The 18,557-nt window shown below is 35.5% G+C and overlaps 1 protein-coding gene across 4 annotated transcripts in view; it reads right to left on the minus strand.

Annotated features, from left to right (window-relative positions):
* ATM (ATM serine/threonine kinase) overlaps positions 1–18,557 on the minus strand; it is an 82,849-nt gene that overhangs the window by 17,457 nt on the left and 46,835 nt on the right. For 3 of the 4 annotated variants that reach the window (XM_026100193.2, XM_026100192.2, XM_026100191.2), the window contains 13 exons: positions 18,144–18,320; positions 17,493–17,670; positions 15,738–15,825; positions 15,228–15,383; positions 14,177–14,285; positions 13,297–13,385; positions 13,099–13,201; positions 11,849–11,997; positions 10,175–10,279; positions 9,527–9,646; positions 7,629–7,863; positions 5,567–5,734; positions 234–353 (listed from right to left, as the gene is read on the minus strand). In XM_026100193.2, the coding sequence (XP_025955978.2) occupies positions 234–353; positions 5,567–5,734; positions 7,629–7,863; positions 9,527–9,646; positions 10,175–10,279; positions 11,849–11,997; positions 13,099–13,201; positions 13,297–13,385; positions 14,177–14,285; positions 15,228–15,383; positions 15,738–15,825; positions 17,493–17,670; positions 18,144–18,320 (1,797 nt within the window). The remainder of the gene's footprint in view (positions 1–233; positions 354–5,566; positions 5,735–7,628; positions 7,864–9,526; positions 9,647–10,174; positions 10,280–11,848; positions 11,998–13,098; positions 13,202–13,296; positions 13,386–14,176; positions 14,286–15,227; positions 15,384–15,737; positions 15,826–17,492; positions 17,671–18,143; positions 18,321–18,557) is intronic. The other variant, XM_064505053.1, reaches the window with a different exon arrangement.

An 18,557-nucleotide genomic window follows, 5' to 3' on the forward strand; every position in this document is an offset into this window, starting at 1 on the left:
CTTCCAAGCCAAATATTACACAGAAGTTTCACTGTGAATTTTATAAAGCCACATATCACATATTTTATAATATTATAGTATAATATTATACATGATTATAATATTTTTATAAGAATCCATATTTTCAATACAGAAAAATTAAGGGCTGTATTATAAAATTTCTTGACATTTTAACAAAGTATTTTAGCACGGCATTTATCTCAAAGACTGCACATTTCAAAGGCTTGCTGTACCTTTTCTAAGTATTTCTGCATGATGACTGTAGGGTTTTCCAAGCATGTTTCTGCTAACCAGGTCCCGCACAACCTCAGACACTCTGTATATATCAATTTTAAATGAGGATCATTCTCAACCTTTGAGACAGGACGTTTTAAAGAAAAAGGAGGAAGACATCAAATAAAAAGATATTTTTTACATATAAGATAGGCAATTTATAAATGTTTTTACTCCCACATATAATTTAATCACTTGGACCTATTACACCTTCTGCATCTACAGAATCATTTTCTATCCACATCGATAGCAGTCAATAACCTTAAATAACTTTCTGTGTTTGACTAAAGAAAAGCATAAACTATTTTTAAATACCTGAGAGTTTGAACAATGAAAAGTGCAATAAACTGATAAAATTTAATAAATATTACATGAATACACAGCACATTTCCAGAATTGTTATTTCTAACATCCCCACTTAATTTGAAGTCTCACAGTGCAGCCTGGAGGAAACATTCAGTGTTGTGATAACTATCCAATGTGTAATAATTAAACTTTTAGGAGAGACCTCTAGATGGAAACTTCATTAAAAGTGCTCTGAGATGATGATGAAGTAGAGTTCCAAAGGATTTGCCTCCAGGTGGAAGCTCAGCTTTAATTCTATAGTAGGACAAGTTTCCAAAATACTTTTAATATAGGGTCCATATTAAAGATAACCTGTTCAAGAGGGCAACACTGTCTGTGAAATATTGAAGGATATCAGAAAGGCTGCAAGAACACAAATCCTCCTTATGTAGGCACACTGGAATGTGAGGCTTGGACTAAATTTTTGGAGGCCCTCATCAACTGTTTCATGGAGCAATTACAGAAGTCAAGAGAGGGGCAAACAACTCTTGAAATTCTCCTAATGTGTATGGAGAACTTCATCAAAAGAACTACAAGTTTTCTGAAGAGTACTATTCCTTAACGATGTATATAGATTCAAAGCAAATGTTTATTACCTTCCAAAAAAGACTCAAAGAAAGCTATTATGGCTAAATGGAAAGGTAAGGAAGATGAAGGAAGTTTTACTTCACCTAGTAAACATGCTAAAGGTGTGTCCAAGTGAAAAATAAAAGCAAATTAAAAAATCATGAAATATCCTGTCAAATGAAGAACAAATCCCACCTATGAAGTGTCCAAAAATCTCAAACAATTTGAAGACGACACAGCAAGTAATAAGAAAGCATTTTTAAACCTATTAGGAGCAGGTAGCCACCAGATGGTCCACTTGATAAAAAGACAATCAAGTTATAAAACAAATAGTGCTCTGAGTAGATAAAGGTAGAGCACAAAAAAACCTAATTATTTGCATTTGTTTTTAGTATAGATGAGTTTGAGTAGATTCTCGCTACAAAAACCTTCTTGGTGGCGGATTCAAAGGTCTGTTAGATGTGTCAATAGCAAAGGCCATAGAACAAACTGACAAAATGAACAGTATCAACTCACCAGGACCAGACAGTATTTTTCCAAAAGGTCTACAGCAAGTCATAGATGAGATAACTGAACTACTAACAGAGGTAGAAAAGGTTTTGCTTAAAAATGCCTTAGTATCAGGGGCCTGGCAGGTGGCATGCAAGAAGAATAATAAAGACAGTAGATGGATGAATATGAAGAAAAGATAGAACAGCTTTTATGAAAGGAAATCACAGAATTATAGAAGTCTACACTCAAAGGGACTGCTGCAGATCACCCAGCACAACCTTCTGTTGAAAATAAGCAAATCACTTAATCTCAATAACAGGACCCTGTTTTGTACTACTGTTTTCCAGCGAGTGAGATTCCACTTCTCTGGGCAACGTATTACAATGCTTAACTGCTCTCACTGTGAAGAATTTTTTTCTTGCATCTAGATAGTATTTTCTCTGAAACAACTTGTGCCCATCTTCTTTCGCCTTGTCACTGTGCATCTTTGTTAGTAGAGTTACCTACATCCTCTCTGTAACTACTTCTTTTAGGTATTGGAAGACTTGTGATTAAATCCCCCTGAGCCTTCAATACTCAAGGTTGAATACAGTTCTTACAACCTTTACTCCTGTGACAAGTTCTCCAAGCTTCTGATCATCTTGGTGGCCCTCTGTTGGACCCTCTCCAATTTTTCAATGTCTCTCTTGAAATGGGGAACCAAAACAGGACACATTATTCCAGGTGTGGCCTAAGATGTGCTGAGTAAAATGGAATAATCACAGTCTTTAATCTGCACTAGTCTATACTCTTGGTGTTGCAGCTCTGGACATGGTTTGCCTTCATTGCTGCAAGGACGCACTGTTGACTCATTTAGCTTGCTGTCTGCTGGGACTCCCACATCGTTCTCAGTAAAGCTACACCCCAGTCAATCAGACCCCAGTCTGAACTGCTGCTCGAGATTATTCTCTCCAAGGGGAAGGATTTCCCACTGATCTCATGCAATTCCTTTTGGCACAATCTCCCAGGCTGTCGAGCTCTCTCTGATTGATAGCTCTTCCCTCTGGCATATCTACCTCTCCTCCCAGTTTGCTGTCAACTGCAAACTTGGTGAGGGTACACTGAGTCCTGCCATATAGGCTTCTCATAAAGACAGTATCAGACCCAGTAAGGAATCCCGAAGAGCTCCACTTGTGACTGGTTGCCAGGATGCCTTTGAGACATTAATCACCACCCTTTGAGTCCGTCAGTTTAGCCAGTTGTCAATCCACCTTGTGGCCTGTCCATCCCGTCCATATCTTACCAGCTTGTCAACAAGGATATTGTGGGAGACTCTGTCAAATGACTAGCTAAAATTCCAGGTAGATGACGTCCCTGTATCTACTGATCAAACTATTTAATCACAGAAGGCAATCAGGTTGGTCAGGCATGATTTACCCTCAGGAAATCTGTGTTAGCAGATTCCTAACCACCTTCTTGTCCTTCATGTACCTGGAAATAGCTATGACGAAGACCTGATCCATAATTTTCCTAGAGACTAAAATGAGGCTGACTGCTCTGCAGTTTTTCAGATCTCGCTTTTTGCCCTTTTTGTAGATATGTCTGTTTATCGTACTTCAGTCATTCAGGACTTCCCCTCAATCCATGCCAGCCAGCTCTTTCAGCACCCTTGATGCACCCCATTTCCCAACTCAATTGCATTTCTTTGAAGTTGTCAACATAGGGATAAGGAAGAACCTGTCTGATAGAGTCTGCTCCAACAGATTCCATCAGTCATTTGACATGGTTTCTCTACAAAAGGCTCTTGAAGAAACTAAGCTACAAGGAATAAAATGAATGGTTCTTAGAGGAACAAAGAACTAATTAGAAGACAGGCAACAGAAGGAGAAATAAATGGGCCAGTTTTGACAGTGGACCTATGTCACCAGTGACAAGACTCCACAGATCCAGCAATCTGTGCTGTTTGAAAGACAATAATCTGGAAAAGGTGATGAGCAGTGAACAAAACATCTGGTGATGATATTGAGTTATTCAAGGTGATAAAAACAAGGACACACTGAAAAACTGCAGGCAGATAGTAAAAGACAATAAATGGTATAAAAAAGCACATGAAATTATCAGCAAATGATAAATGTAAAGTGATGGAGGAGGAGGGGAAAAGGACTTCTTGTATGTAACAACAGCCTGTGAGACAGCTATTCCTGTTCGGGAACATAATGATAAAACATCAACACAATAGCAGCCAAAAGGAATGGAGTATTAGGAATTACTATGAAAAGAACTGAGAACAAAGCAGAAAGATCATTAGACCAGAGCATAAACACATAACATGCCGATATTGTAATTCAGGTCCCCACATCTCAAAAAGGATACAGCAGAACTGGAAAAGGTACAAGGAACAGCATGAAAGAGTTTCTGTATTAACAATGACTGAAAAAACTAGTATTCTTCAGTCTGGCACTTGGATGAATGGGGAATGATTATGACAGTTTATAAAATCATTGGTGGCATGGAGAATGGAGACAGAGAACGAGTGCTCACAGTTTTGTCCTAGATCATAACCAACATCAATGAAGATGGAAGCTTCAGAACAAACAAAGAAGGTGGCTCTTGTGACAGGGTGAAGTAAGTTGTGAGATTCCTTGTTATAAGGTTTTTTGGATATTAAAATTTTACACAGACTCAAAAAGTGACTGGATAAATTTATGCTATAAAAACCCATTGGAGGGAATTACACACGAAGTTACTACCTCTGTGTGCTATGAATCAATCTGGGGGAATACTCTGGCTATATGCCTCAACTATTCTTTATACTCTTTCTTAGAAACTTGATGTTGTCCATTGCTGAGACAGAGAGAGGGATTTTTGGTTCACTTCTTATATTCTGAACTGGAGATGTGAAAGTAGCATTTCCTTTACATTAAGTGGTATAATCTTTCAGAAAACTTACAAAAAGATCTGAGATAACTCAGATTCAGAGGTAACTGCTGAAGTGAAACTTGATGGATGAAAATCATGAGGAAGTACTGGAGACAACTGCATAAATGAGAAAACATTTCCCTCTTTGAGGTAAGATTCCATTTTCAGAAGAACAACATAAAACTCACAGTCCAGGGTACTTACAAATGGGGAAAGATTTACAGATGTGACACAGCATCTTTGAATCACATCTGTGTTCTTTAATATCAGACTAATTCGAGAGACAAAAAAACCTAAGGTACAGTAGGGAATGCTCATCAGCCAAAAATTTGCCTGAAATTTCTGTACACTTTGTGATATAGCTTCACCCTCCCTGAAACACAAGCCCCAACTCATACTCCCAACTTTGCACAAGGATGCTCTACAGACATCAGGGAAATGTCTGCAATGGAGGAATGCTTCTTAGCATAAAATATATTACTGTCTATTTGACATTAATCTGTTTACACAATAAGGGCCAGAGATGAAAGCCTTAATATTATTCTTTCTGTAATAAAAACATGTACACTATTACAGCTCCCAACATAGTATGCCTAAATTGACCTGCTCAGCCATTAGTTCATTTAATTATGGGTATAGTTCAAGAAGACACACCTCTATGTAACAGCTTTGCTTAAAACAAATTACCTTTCATCATCAAAGGAAATGATCTTTGATTTTAAAAAGCTATAAACTTGACAGTGGTGGCACTGAAGGTAAAATAATGAGTAATGAATTCTAACATCTGCCACCTTTACAGATTCACCTTGAAATCCTCCAGTAAGATTTGCTAATACAGATATTTTGCTTTCAGCCATTTTTAGAATGCAAAATAGATTTAGTAATATTACAGATAGTCACTTCCTTTTCTTCTGAGGGAAAACTTGAGAAAGTGAGAATAGGAATTTAAATAATTTACTTCCTCTAAGTTAATACATTATATGACACATACCTGAAACCAATCTGCATCTAATTTCTTTATCATCCCTTTAAGAATACTCAGTGCAAGACTCTCTTCTTTTTTAGCCCAGAAAACTTCAGCCTCTTCTAGCTGCCATTCAGAAACCCCATATCCTGTTGGATTGCATTGTTTGATCTGAAACATAGCTCTTTCTGGAAGCTGAAAGTGAAAAAAAGATCATCAACAATGCTTTAAGTCAAATCCACATATCTCACAGCAAGTTTTGTTTCTAAAATCCATCATTAATTTGCTCTATTTGTGCAGCATATTCAGTTCAATCTATCTATCTATGCTAAGAATTATGTGGAGGAAAGAGACGAGGTAGTTTTTTCTGAAGTACTTGTAGAAAATCCTGGCTTGCAACAAAAATAGGCTACCGAACTGAACTTCAAAACCTCCAAAATAAAGTGTATTTATATTTAACATTTTTAATTACTCAGAGGTTTAACATACAGAAATTCTACAATCATTACCTACTACAACACACTAAGCTAAAATTATAAATCCATTATTATTACATCCAAAGAGACCTAAGCAAAAAAAAGAAAAACAGCACTATCATACACTAATCCATTTGTATGCCTCCCTCTTCACTCATATCACTGGGGAAGTAACATTCTCAGTATTTTGTAATCTTCCATCACTACATGGTAACACAAAGAACAAACTTCTTTTTGTAACAACGTCAAAGATTGATGCTGAAGTGTGTTTTCAGAAGTTGTCTAACTAAGAAGCAAACCAATCAAACTTTTAAATACACATTTTACATAAGGTAAACAACGAAAATGTAAGAAAGCCTATAAATGAAAACAAATGTTAGAGTATTTCAGCTAGTGGTCAGTATCACGATTCTGTACAGCACCCTCTCCCTTCTACTGACGGCTGGTGTTGGCGCTGAAGTGGAGGAAGGAAAAGCCATTAATTGCACAGAGTGCTTCCTCAAAAACTTGCCCACATCCAGACACTTAACGCTGTCAACTACTGGTGTGCCAAAAGGAACAGATTATCACCACAGGGTTGAGAAATGGAAAAGGCCTGGAAGTATGCCTCAAAAGCAGCACGTGGCCTGCAGCACTGCAGAGGCTGGAACAACAGTGTTTCAGAAACACACTGGACAAATCTTTCAGAACCTTCTCATCCTCCCAAAATACAGAGCCCCAACCTTAACCTTTTTCTGTAACTAAAAGTCAAACTGAAAAATCAGAATTTCTATTTAAGCTCCTACAGGGCGCTCATCACAACAGTATTAGTGGCTGGGTAGGCATGAGACAAAAAAAAATTAAGTAGATTTACCAAACAATTCTGGAGGCACTGAGTAAACCTCTCAAGGAAATCCAAGACAACTATTTTACTGATTTCATCATTATTCATGAAAATATCTGGAAACATTCTGAAATCAAATTTTAACATACTTTTGCATATGTGAAATGTTAATCAATTTTCCACATAAAATGTTTAGCTGGAATTACTTCCTTCAGAGGTGCTAGGAAGACAGTGCTGCTCTATCATTCTGGTTGAGTTACTACTCCTGATGCACTAGCTGGAACAAGGCAAGGCAAACTCTGGATCCCAAAAGGAGTTCTCAGCATCGGCAGCTGCAGACATCACTGATAATTCCAAATCCTAACAGGTCATTTAGAGAGAGATATGTGGTGCTTTGAGGGTATAATCCCTTGAAGGCCACACTAAATATACAGATACAAAGGAGTTCCTTCTGCAACTCTAAGCTGGAACATTAGAACAATCTTATGCATGTGACAGCTGGAAATATACCACTTATCAAAATAAAGTGATAAAGCTGTAGGAGCATTTTGTGGTAAAAATTCCAATTTAATATTATCTGCTTCATATAGACTTGCAGTTATGAACAAAAATGAGAAAACATGCCCACAAATACAACTCATGAGTAAGTTCTACATAGCTTTAGTCTCCAAATAATTGATTCACTGAATAAAGTTAGAATATAGCTAATCTTTAGCACTATTGAGAAATTAAGTTCTTCTTAAACTCAAAACCTAAATGTCCGTTACTGATTTTTCCTGGAAATTGTTACCTGTGTATTTTTAGCAGTTCTTGCCAATTTAGAGAGCTCCACTAGATGCTTTGTGAGGATGTCTTTAATGCATTGTCTTTTAGCATTTTCATTCTCCTTCTCAAGCAAGATCTCTAAAATTACAGTGCGCAGAGCCATGATAGGTTCCTGGAAACGGAAATCACTGTCCTTGAGAAGCTGGGACTGTCTCTGCCATTTCAGATAAATATCATTCAGTTGTTGTGTAGTAACAGATCTGCAGTGGTTACCAAAGTGAAAAAATCTGTTATTAATTCTCACTAAATATTTGTGAAGTACAAAACAAGCAACAAAAGTAACCTAAAGTGGTAATTCACAATCTACAGTTCAAAAACAAGACACAGTCCCTAAAAACCTGCAATGATTAATGTGCAGAATGAACTGGTAGACTTCTGTCTTTAACAAGCATGAAGATCAAGAGATCAACATTGATAGTGAGAACAATTCCACAGTAATCATTCTTGATTAAATATAAAAAATTATAGTGTTAAAAAAATTATCAAAGAGAATCACTTTCATACAACCACAGGGCTACACAAAATATTAGAGGACCAAGATACTTATTTAATTATATAGATCATTTTTTATTCTATGTAAAGATTAAGAATAAGAATAAAATGCAAAAATGTGGCATTGTAGCTGTGTAGTTTCTCATTAGTATGTATGACTTTGTTATAAGGTTCATTAACTGCAAATAGCAAAGGTTGATAAAGTCCCGGATATGCTAAATGACTGCAGGATGACTATAAGCTATCATACTGACACAACTGTGACAGAAAAAATGCCATGCTACAGCACTACAGAGACAAATACCTTCCTATGATTAACAAGCAATATTAAGAATTCAGCTACAATAGAGATAGTAATTCTGGTCCATGTTGAAGAATTCAAATTGAAAGAGCTTTCAATAGATCTAGGAGGAAGAACAAAGGGAACGGGAAACATTTTTAGAAAGGAAACTAGAAGAGGATGAGTCAATTACTTTAGCAAAGCAAGGGCTAGATCTGACTGCTGTCTTAGGGTATGTCAGGGAACTCAAAGGAAAGAAAAAATATTTAAACTAAAATATTGTCACAATACCAAATGATTAAAACTAGACCATGAGCAAATACAGTCTGGAAGTAAAGGGGATCTGGATCTGCCTTCCCATAATAGTAGTGGAGCCAAAACCCATATCACTTTAAAGACTGAGTATGAGAAGTTTATGAATAACATTTTATGAGATTGTTTTATTTGTGTGCTAGACTTGATTACCAAGAATCCTCATCTAGGCTTTATAAGGAAATTTTTGTATATTTGTCACACACATGTGCCAACTTCAGTTGTTTTATATTTTTCGACTATATGGGAAAGAACCTTTTTCTTGTTAGCTTTGTACAGTACCTTGCACAATACTGGAATTTCTGAAAACAAAAAATAAATAATACTAACAGGAAATATTACTAATATTGATTCTTGATTTAGCAGTGACTTTGTAATATAGACAAATAAAGACATTGAAGGTCTCATAGAACAGTTTAGAAAGCAAATGCACAGAAAACAGAACAAATTGGGAATCTGAGGTCAAAAAGAGCCCAGAATTATCAGTTTAAGTAGCCTTCTACCTCACTAACTTTTTTGGTATGATAGGAAGACGTGTAATGAAAAAAAGGCCGACATAATTGCAGAATCTGAACACTTGTTGAGAATGTCTGGAGATAAAAATTATTCAAAGCTGGACATTTTAAAACTACAATTTTGGCACAATACCAAATTATTAAAACTAGACTGTTTTCAGGGTGCTATAAAGCAAAACAAAAAGCTGTGACAGCAAGAAGTGAGAAAGATCTTATCAGGCCTATGAACTGAAAAAAATCATGAAATGAAGCTTAAACAAATACCTGGAGAATAGCTGTCCTGCATTTTCCAGCTCTCCAATTATCTGTAGTCTGCAAAGAGTTGGATATAGCGAATATACAGACTCGAGACTGCCTTTGCACAGCTCTTCTACTTCCTTCACTCTATGGATTTAACAGAGAAATAGTAATTTTTTTTCAAATATCCACAAATAATTCCAAATACCCACAACAATTTCCATATAGTGAACAGAAATTAAGTAGCAAAACTGTTCAGTTCAAAATTACTTTGTATTACTATTAAAGTTTAAAAAATTAAGTTTGTCAATAAATAAAAATATGGTAAGCATATATAAATGTCAAAGCATATGCGATAGCTGATCTAAAAAAGACTAGTCGGCATTCAACTCTATATAAGCGAGCTGCAAAGAAAGTGATGCATACTACAGGAAATGCACTTCCTACTAACACAAAAATTGTAGATGCATAAAAGACAAAATTAATTAAAAAAAGAAAGCAACTAGAAGTGAAATGACAGTCCAGAAGTACTGATATTATTCTATGGATAAATCTTTATTTAAACGCACAAAAGCCTACGATTGTCTTGTATTCATTACTTGTGACTACAAACACAGAGACACACAGACACATTGTCTCTCTAAGAACAGAATATTCACACAGTTGCTTTCTTACCTGGCATCTTTAAGAATGTCATAGAAAGCAGAGAATTCCTTATCTCGTAAAGACTGAAGAGCATCATACAATGATTCATGGTACCCTGGTCCTCCTGTCTCACTTCTTAAAAATAAAATAGAATAAAAGAAAAGAAAAATTATATTTCTCTCCAAAGCAGTCAATTTTATCTTTATGATAAATATTTTTAGCAGTCGTTTTTCTGTGGCTGGATGGATTGCTGCTTCGCATGACAAAAAATAATAATGTAACCCTTTTAATGTAACAAATTTAAATTTAATTTAATGTTTTATAAAATCAAGCTGTTGTTTTAAAACAAAGAAAAAACAGTAATTATCAAAATGTTTGGAATACTGGAGAAATATATTCAAGGTTACAGCAAAAATATGACACAAAAACAAATGTACAATAAAGAGTTATTAAAAGACATTTTAACAGTATTATTCTAAAAGATATGTATTATGTATATATGTCTCTTCAGCTTAGAATCAGTTTTGTATAGTTAACTTCAGAAATAATTTTTAAAGAAGACAATAGAGAAAAAATCAGAAGGACAAAAAATTAAAGTATTCGAACTCATTTGCTGTATACATTCCTCCTATCCAGATTTCTCTCTTATGCCCTTTTCACTTTTCTTTCTTCTTCTCCTTGACCATTCTTGACCTGCCATCCCATTCTCTCTTTTCATCTTATATGTCACTTTTTGCAGCTCCTGTATTAAACCTGAATATTCCATTTGCCTACAAGATTTTGTACACAAAGCTACAACCTATTAGATTAGCATGTCTCTACTCTGACCCCTAACCCAGCTGATGTTTGTGCTGATTGTGCCATGACATACGCTCTTAAATAGGATATTATGACTGTGAAGTCCTTCAGGTGCTTCTAAACAACAGCTACCTTAAGACAGTGTGCAGCATAAGAGAATGCGACTTTATCAAGAGCCTGTCCTCTACACACGTCTCTATAAGAAGCCTACGAGAAAATCCTCCATCCTCCTGACTACTAAAAATTACTGTAGAAGGAGCCACTGAATTACTCCATGATGTAACTTCTGCTTTTGCCAAAATGTAGTGAATCTATTCTATATTTCTAAAATGTGTGATGGGCAGCTGTACAAGAAAGGGACAGATTTCACATTATATCTTGCCAGTCATATGAAATAACTAATGCCAGTTAATATTACACTATTACACAAGAGAAATATTACAATATTTCACAAGAGAAAAGATTACTTCTTATGAAGGACCAGCCACAAACCAAAATTTGTGTTTTCTTATTCAGCTCTTGATGACCTCTTATGGATTAAGAAGTATTATTTTCCCCCATTTGCTTATGAATTAAATGTTAAAACGTAACTATCCTTCATACTTAATTAAGGTACATCTACTATCTGAGTCAAAAAAGAAAAATTTCAGTTAGGAAGGGCATTTAAGAGATAGTTATGAACAAACAAAAAGAGGAAATAAAAGCATACAGCTTCCCAGGATAATATAAACTGATACACATACAAGCTAGACAGCTGTATGTGAAACGGACTGCCCTTCGATTCAATGGTTAAGATGAGATAAGTGATTTGCTTCACAGAAATTAAATTCTAATATCTTCCTTTTGCTTAGAATTGAAACCACTGTCTTTCATTTAAGGAACTAGGGAAAAAATAAGTTGACTTACTTGACCGAAGAGATGTGGCCCCACTGCATATTCCTCCATGCTGCCTGGTAGCGTATTTCCTGTAGTTCTGCACACCATTCAGTGTTCTCATGTTCCAGTCCTTTTAAATATGTGGAAAGAGTATGGCAAAGCCCAAAATTCTGCAAAGCCTGTAATTCATAAAATTACTGAAAGTTGCTTTTCTTCCTTTAATAATCTGAATTGTTTCTTTAAAAGTATATTTTTTTAAGTTTGGTACCAAAGAAGCCATTGCAGGCAAGGCAGAACTAAGGTTATTTATAAACTCATCAATACGTAAGATGAAAACTTTTTAGAAGACTGCTAACCACACTATTGATCATGGCAACCACAGAAGATGGTTGCCCTACTACTGCAGCTGGTATTCTTTAAAAAAAATTTCTGTGATGTGTTTGAAATGAGTTGTCTGTTTACATTTCTCCATTCCATCATTCCTGGAGAGTAAGCCAAAACTGGTTTTACTTCTTAATGAACTGTTTTCCCTGGCAGGGTTTTGAAAATGTTTCCTGCAACTTTAAACTCCTCTCCATTTGAAGACCTCGGTGACCTTATAATCTTGATCACTTATTCAGCTAATGAGTGCAACCATTATGAAGGAGAAACAGCGGAAGTCAGCGAAACATGAGAAACAATGAAAGTCAAACAGCAATAATAAACAATTTAGGGCAGGAAAGGTATCACAGGAAAATGAAATGAGGGGAAATACAGATATGCAGGGCACAGGACGTTTACCTGTGCTATGTTGTTACAGAACTGGTGTAAAGATTTTTAGGCTACAAAAAATGACATATTTTTAAGTGATCAAAATGAGACAATACAATTCTATTTAGTTATTTTATCTGAAATACTGCAGTTCCAGTAAGACAGTCACCATAATAGAGAAATTAAAAAAATTAGAAGGCAAAAACATTACTTTTTACATCCCGCCATTTAACGAGCTATCCAAATTCTGAATAAAATCAAATATATTTATTTCGAATTATTTCACAAAGTTGATGACCCAAGATGGGGATTATGGGTTAGAAGAGGACAAAAAAATCTTAGTGTGTTCAGGATGAATCTTGATTTGTCTTATATTATACAGTTTGGCTGCCTATAATCACAGAGTACAGGACTTGATGCCCAAAGATATCTCTTTTAGTCCTTAAATCAATTTTGTGTTTACAACACATGTTTCTGATTACAATGCATATCGATTCCTACATTCATTTCCTATTATAGAAGAAAATTACCTCTATTATCCCTGCCTGGCGAGTAGATGGAGAGAGGCTCGCCTCAAGGTCATATGTTACAAGGGCTTTTCCCCATACTGCCTCATGCTCATATGTTCTTATCCTGTTGTAAGTTAAAAATAAGTTTTCAATTTAATTTCCTTACTAATAAATGAACACAATGATTTTAAAGAACTTAAGAATATTAATAAATTATACCGTGCTAATGGCTGTAACATTCTTCCTCCACCACAGCCATAGAGACTGTCAGGTTCTCCTATACTTCTGTATATGTCCATGAGAAGGTCCTAGAACACACACCGTAACAAAGAAATACCTCTTTTGGAACCAGTTCAGCTCAGGTGTATATATAGGATATAGGTTTATAGATGCAGGTCCTTACATGTAACATATTGTTAGTAGAGTTTAATTTTCCTTTATGCAACACCTGAACCTGCTATCATCACAGGAAGAAATACGAAGTTCTATAGTCTACCAAACTCTTTAGACTATTTTTTCTACTAAGATATTAAAAAACAGCACTACCCCCTACACAGACTGGTCAAAAAGCAAAATATAGGAGTACTGAATGAGTATCAGACATGCCAGCTGAGAAATGTATTTCAAAAATAAGCGAACGCAGCTTTGGAAGAATAAACTATGGAAAGAAATAACTTAGGGCTACTGAATCAGATTTTATGTACTAAAGAGACGTCTAGGAGATTATATTACTACAATTTTGATTATTACAGCTTGCTAAACCAACTCACTTGCTCATTTTTAATGAGTGCAACGTCTCTCTCACAAAAGAAAAATCCCACTTGGCTGGCTATGATGATGAGGTCAGTTCTGTTTGGGAGCAAAGTCTGTTTTGCTATGTTTTACAATTTACAAGTCAATTACTATTTCAAGTGAATAAATAATCAATTAACTTGTCAGTCAAGGCCACTGCGTTCAATCTCAAATAGAGCACAGGGAAAACTTTTAAACACAGTTTTTGAAGTTCAGTCAGATCTGCTTTCAGGTCAGATGAAAACTACTATTAATTGCAATTACATTAGAAAGGTTTGCTTTCAGATTATTAAACACACACATATACCTGTAAACTTATGCCAGTTTCTTCTTTACTTTTTTCATTCAAAATAGTAATAGTTGTTCTTTGACTTTCTTCCTCAAATGTCAAACTTTTAGCTGCTTTGAAAGAAGACCTGCAAGAAATGTTTGAACAGGTAAAGCTAACTGAAATTTCATACAAAGAACTAAGAAAACGCTGAAGCAACACTTAAAAAGCCCTGTTATGTCTCCAGGCTATTCAAAATGGTCCTCTGCCAGAATGACACAGCAGAGCAGTTGAACTGAGAATATATCAACATCAAGGGATTTCAACACCAAGGATGTGGGCTTTTGGGGGGAAAAAAGGCATAAACCTGTAATCTTCTTTATCTTCTATTAAATCAAATTGCTTAAGTGCTTTTGTGTATGCTTGAAGCAAAAATGCTCTCTTCTGGGAAAGGATGAAAAGAACTATAGAATATCTGTGCTTACAACCATATTTTTGTTACATGTTCACTGCCTTTATGGCCAAAAAAAGCTATTAAGCTAGTTCTATATTTGGTTCTTCCTAGACCAGAAGACAAAGATAATTGTGCATTACATAAGAAAGCTCCTTTTATATGGATCACTCCCTTCTACAATAAAGATTATGAAATGATGAAAGTTCAAACCGCATAATCCTGTTCATGATTCTCTAGTTTCTTTCTCCCCTTGCTTCATTTTTGGACATGATTTAACCATAACATACTAATAACTACTAGAATTAGAATCTGAAAAATGTTCTATTTAGAAAGCGAGATTTAATACATTTTAGTATCCAGAAACATTAGTTTTCACCAAGTTGCTCCAGGATACACACTACTGAGAACACACGTTGGTTAGCAACCAGAGTAACATGATTTTGAATTTGTCACAGGTAGCAAACTAGCAGAGTTGAAATCACTCTGAAGGTCTAGTAAAAATATTTTCACAGTCAGTATGTGCACCTAGGCATTTTAAAAAAGTTTCCTTGACTTTTCCTGTAACAAACAGTGACTGAGACATACACGATCCATTTTGATGAAATCTCAAGAAACCGCATTCCTCAAGCCTTGTACCTTTGCTGCTGTTCATCTATATTTATCTTGTCAGCGTAGATTTCCGCATAGAGCAAGGCTGTGAAGTGAGCAGCACAGGACTGTGCTGCTATGGCAACCTCAAGATAGTTCAGATCCAGCCAGAAGCTGTCATCAAAAACTGTACCTGAAACGGACCTGATTAGATAAAGATTTTAATATTGTTGCAATAGACCTTCTCTCTGACATTAAACAAAATAAATCCATTCTAACCATAAAATTAGCCTCCAAAAGGCTTTATCTTAAACCCCAAAATACCCATATCAATATCATATAAAGCCTATTAGACAATAAACTCATTCAGTACAGTTAGAACCTTTTAAGCACTAGCCATATCAAGCCAATAATAAATAAAAGGTCACTGCTATATCTTTATTCTTTTAACTGACAGGTTCTCTATGACCTTTATCTTCCTCAATCCAGAGCATCGATAGATCTTGGAAGAACAGGCATTAATAAGTTAAAGCAATATTTTGGAAAGATATAATTCACCTCTTTTGTCTTCTTAAGTAATCAACAACAGCAAGCATGGTTCGTCGAGATACTTTATCCAAACTTCTAAAAATATGGGTTTCTTGCTCTAAGATGTATATTTCAAAGGAGAGAACATTATGAAGATGTACCATAATATATCCGTTGACAAAATAAAAGCTCTGTCTTGTACTCAAGAGAGTAACTAACAACTTTCCTGGGCAGGAAATTTTATTTTAGATTTTATAGAGTGCATATGCTTATACAGAAAACACTAGACACATGCATCGTCTTAAGGAACTTACATGTCCATGTCTTGCTTCTTGGTTAAAAAAAAAATTCAATGACTACAAATTGTATTCTGGTCATTTGGACAGTGTGGATTAGTAATTTTCTCATTTTTCTGCATATTTTTAATTGGTAAAAAGGAAGAAGCAGGAAACAGGGAAAGCATAAGCAAAGGTTTAATTACTACCATATTAAAACAAGATACAGAACTAGAAATTTCCTCTACATAAACCAAAAGCCTCATAACAAAGAAATATCTGGGCATCTAGTGTCTTCCAACAAATGGAAAACAAAGCTTACTTTCTGTTGTTATCCAAGACTTACAGAGGGAACAGTGACTCCGTCTTTGTAACTCATATTCCACATGCTTTACCTCTAAATACAAACAATGCGACATCTAAGTTTAAGTACCCAATGTGCTATGACATTTTGCTCTCCAGATCCACTCTCACTGCACTGTGCTACTTGCTAATACAGACTTAGCCTCTAATGGGCAGGGCCCATTCTGTTGACGCTGTACAGTCAATGCCCCATGGAGATTTCTACTTCCTCCTTCATAATTTGATCAGATGAATAACTGAAAATTTTTATCTGAATTATATTTGGGCACCAAAACGTATGAATGAGTTGGGGAAAGAAAAAGGCACTGACCAAGAAAACTGGAAGAAAAAAAATTATTCTTCAGTATTGAACTATAGATCAAATGACTTTACAGACTAATTCCTTTGGTGATTTGTCACTACTGCACAAAAAGAGAATATTAACTTGAAGTTACTAGATTTGGGTTAAGCAAGGGACATGCACAAATGAGACAAATCCATGATTTCAGCTCCTGAAAATGCATGTGTGTACCATTCTCATAGTCTAATACTGAAGATCTTATCTTTACAGAGATTTGCACTCATTCCAATCACAATCTAACCTGAAAAGACAACAGCTGGCTTAATGTGAATGTGCTTTGTTTCAAATGGAATCTCTTGCATTACTCAGACTCAGCTACAGTTCTTTTGGATTACAGCTTCCTTCCGCTCTGCTTGTGTCCCTTTTGACTGTGCAGGGAGACCATATCCAGCATTAGGCAGAAGCTCAAGTAAAGGTTAGTCTCTTTTTCAAGAGGAAAATCCAGGTGAAAACTGCCTTTATTCAATCAAACATGGGAAAAATTGAACTGTCAACTTGTCACTCTAAAAGACAGTCCATGCTTAGTCTTTCATCATACAACATTGGATCACATCTGAATTCAGCAAGTAATAAACATTATCCAGTCATGAATAAGGAAAGAAGCTCTACAGGAGAAAGTACTTGGGTCCTGCCAATGAATAACTCCAAAATTACTGATTATCTCCAAAGAAAAATAGTGAACAATTGGACAAAAGTTTCCAAAATTCTGTCTGACTAAAACAAATGTGCATCATACATTTGACATCAGAAGATAACTATTTTGCAGTCAGAATCCCCCTTTCAGCTGAAAGAAAAATAAGATGTTACCTGAATCAGAATTTGGTGGTGTAGTAGATCTACTCGATGATGAGGCAAATTTGCAACAGGCTGTAAAAAACTTCTGGATTTGCACTGACAAAAGATTTCGCCAAGATTCATTTGAGTCTTGAAGAAGGATATCATGAATCAGGTATGGAAGCAAAGTCTGACACAAGTCTGTTTTCACCTAGAACATACATATAGCACAGCAGCTACTAAGAAAAGGAACCAAACTCTCTTCTTTCTCCGCTTATCACCACACTCAAGAGCCTACTGGTCATTCTATTTTCTTACATTATGACAAAACTAAAAAGAAAAAAGGTACCAATTCGGACACAAAACTGGTAAATACTCAGAACAAGTATCTACTGCTTAAGAAACAAACACTGAACATGCAAATATGTAAAACACTCAATACAGTTACACTGGCATTGAGTTAAAGCAGTCTTATAAAATTCAACTATGATTAAACAAATGTCTCAAATCTCATATTTGAAGAACGTATTTTATTGCTATCTGCAGTACCTGAATGACTATTAAGAGTAAACAGTGATTTAATAGGAGAAATCACTGTTTAATATTAAACAGTCATCACATATTAGTCATCACATATTTCTGTGTATCACATTGCACAGAAGTTTATATGTAATGTAGGTTTACCTCACACAGTGGCTTCATTAACTGCAGAACTTCATTTTGCACACCTCCACTGTCCAGTATTGAACTAGTTAGGCTCTTGATCCAGGTCTCATGACTTTCTCCCAGAGGAATCCACAGATTTGTGTCATCCAAAGTTTCTGAATGAGGCTCTGTACCATGAGCTGGTACTGCAAAAAACTAGAAGGAAAACACATATACTGAAAATATAAGTAAATGGAACATGATCTTAAAAAAGAATACACTGCAATATAGGCAGATTAAAACACATTAAATATCAACTATGCTTGAATTAAATGACAACAGTAACTTTGTTCACGCAAATGAGCAAAGTTTTGCAGGGAAGTCTGGAAATATTGAAGGTAAGATTTTACTGATAATATCAACACGGCCACATTAGATATTACATTTAGATTA

Source organism: Dromaius novaehollandiae, chromosome 1, assembly GCF_036370855.1.
Source record: "Dromaius novaehollandiae isolate bDroNov1 chromosome 1, bDroNov1.hap1, whole genome shotgun sequence".
Lineage (NCBI taxonomy): Eukaryota > Metazoa > Chordata > Aves > Casuariiformes > Dromaiidae > Dromaius > Dromaius novaehollandiae.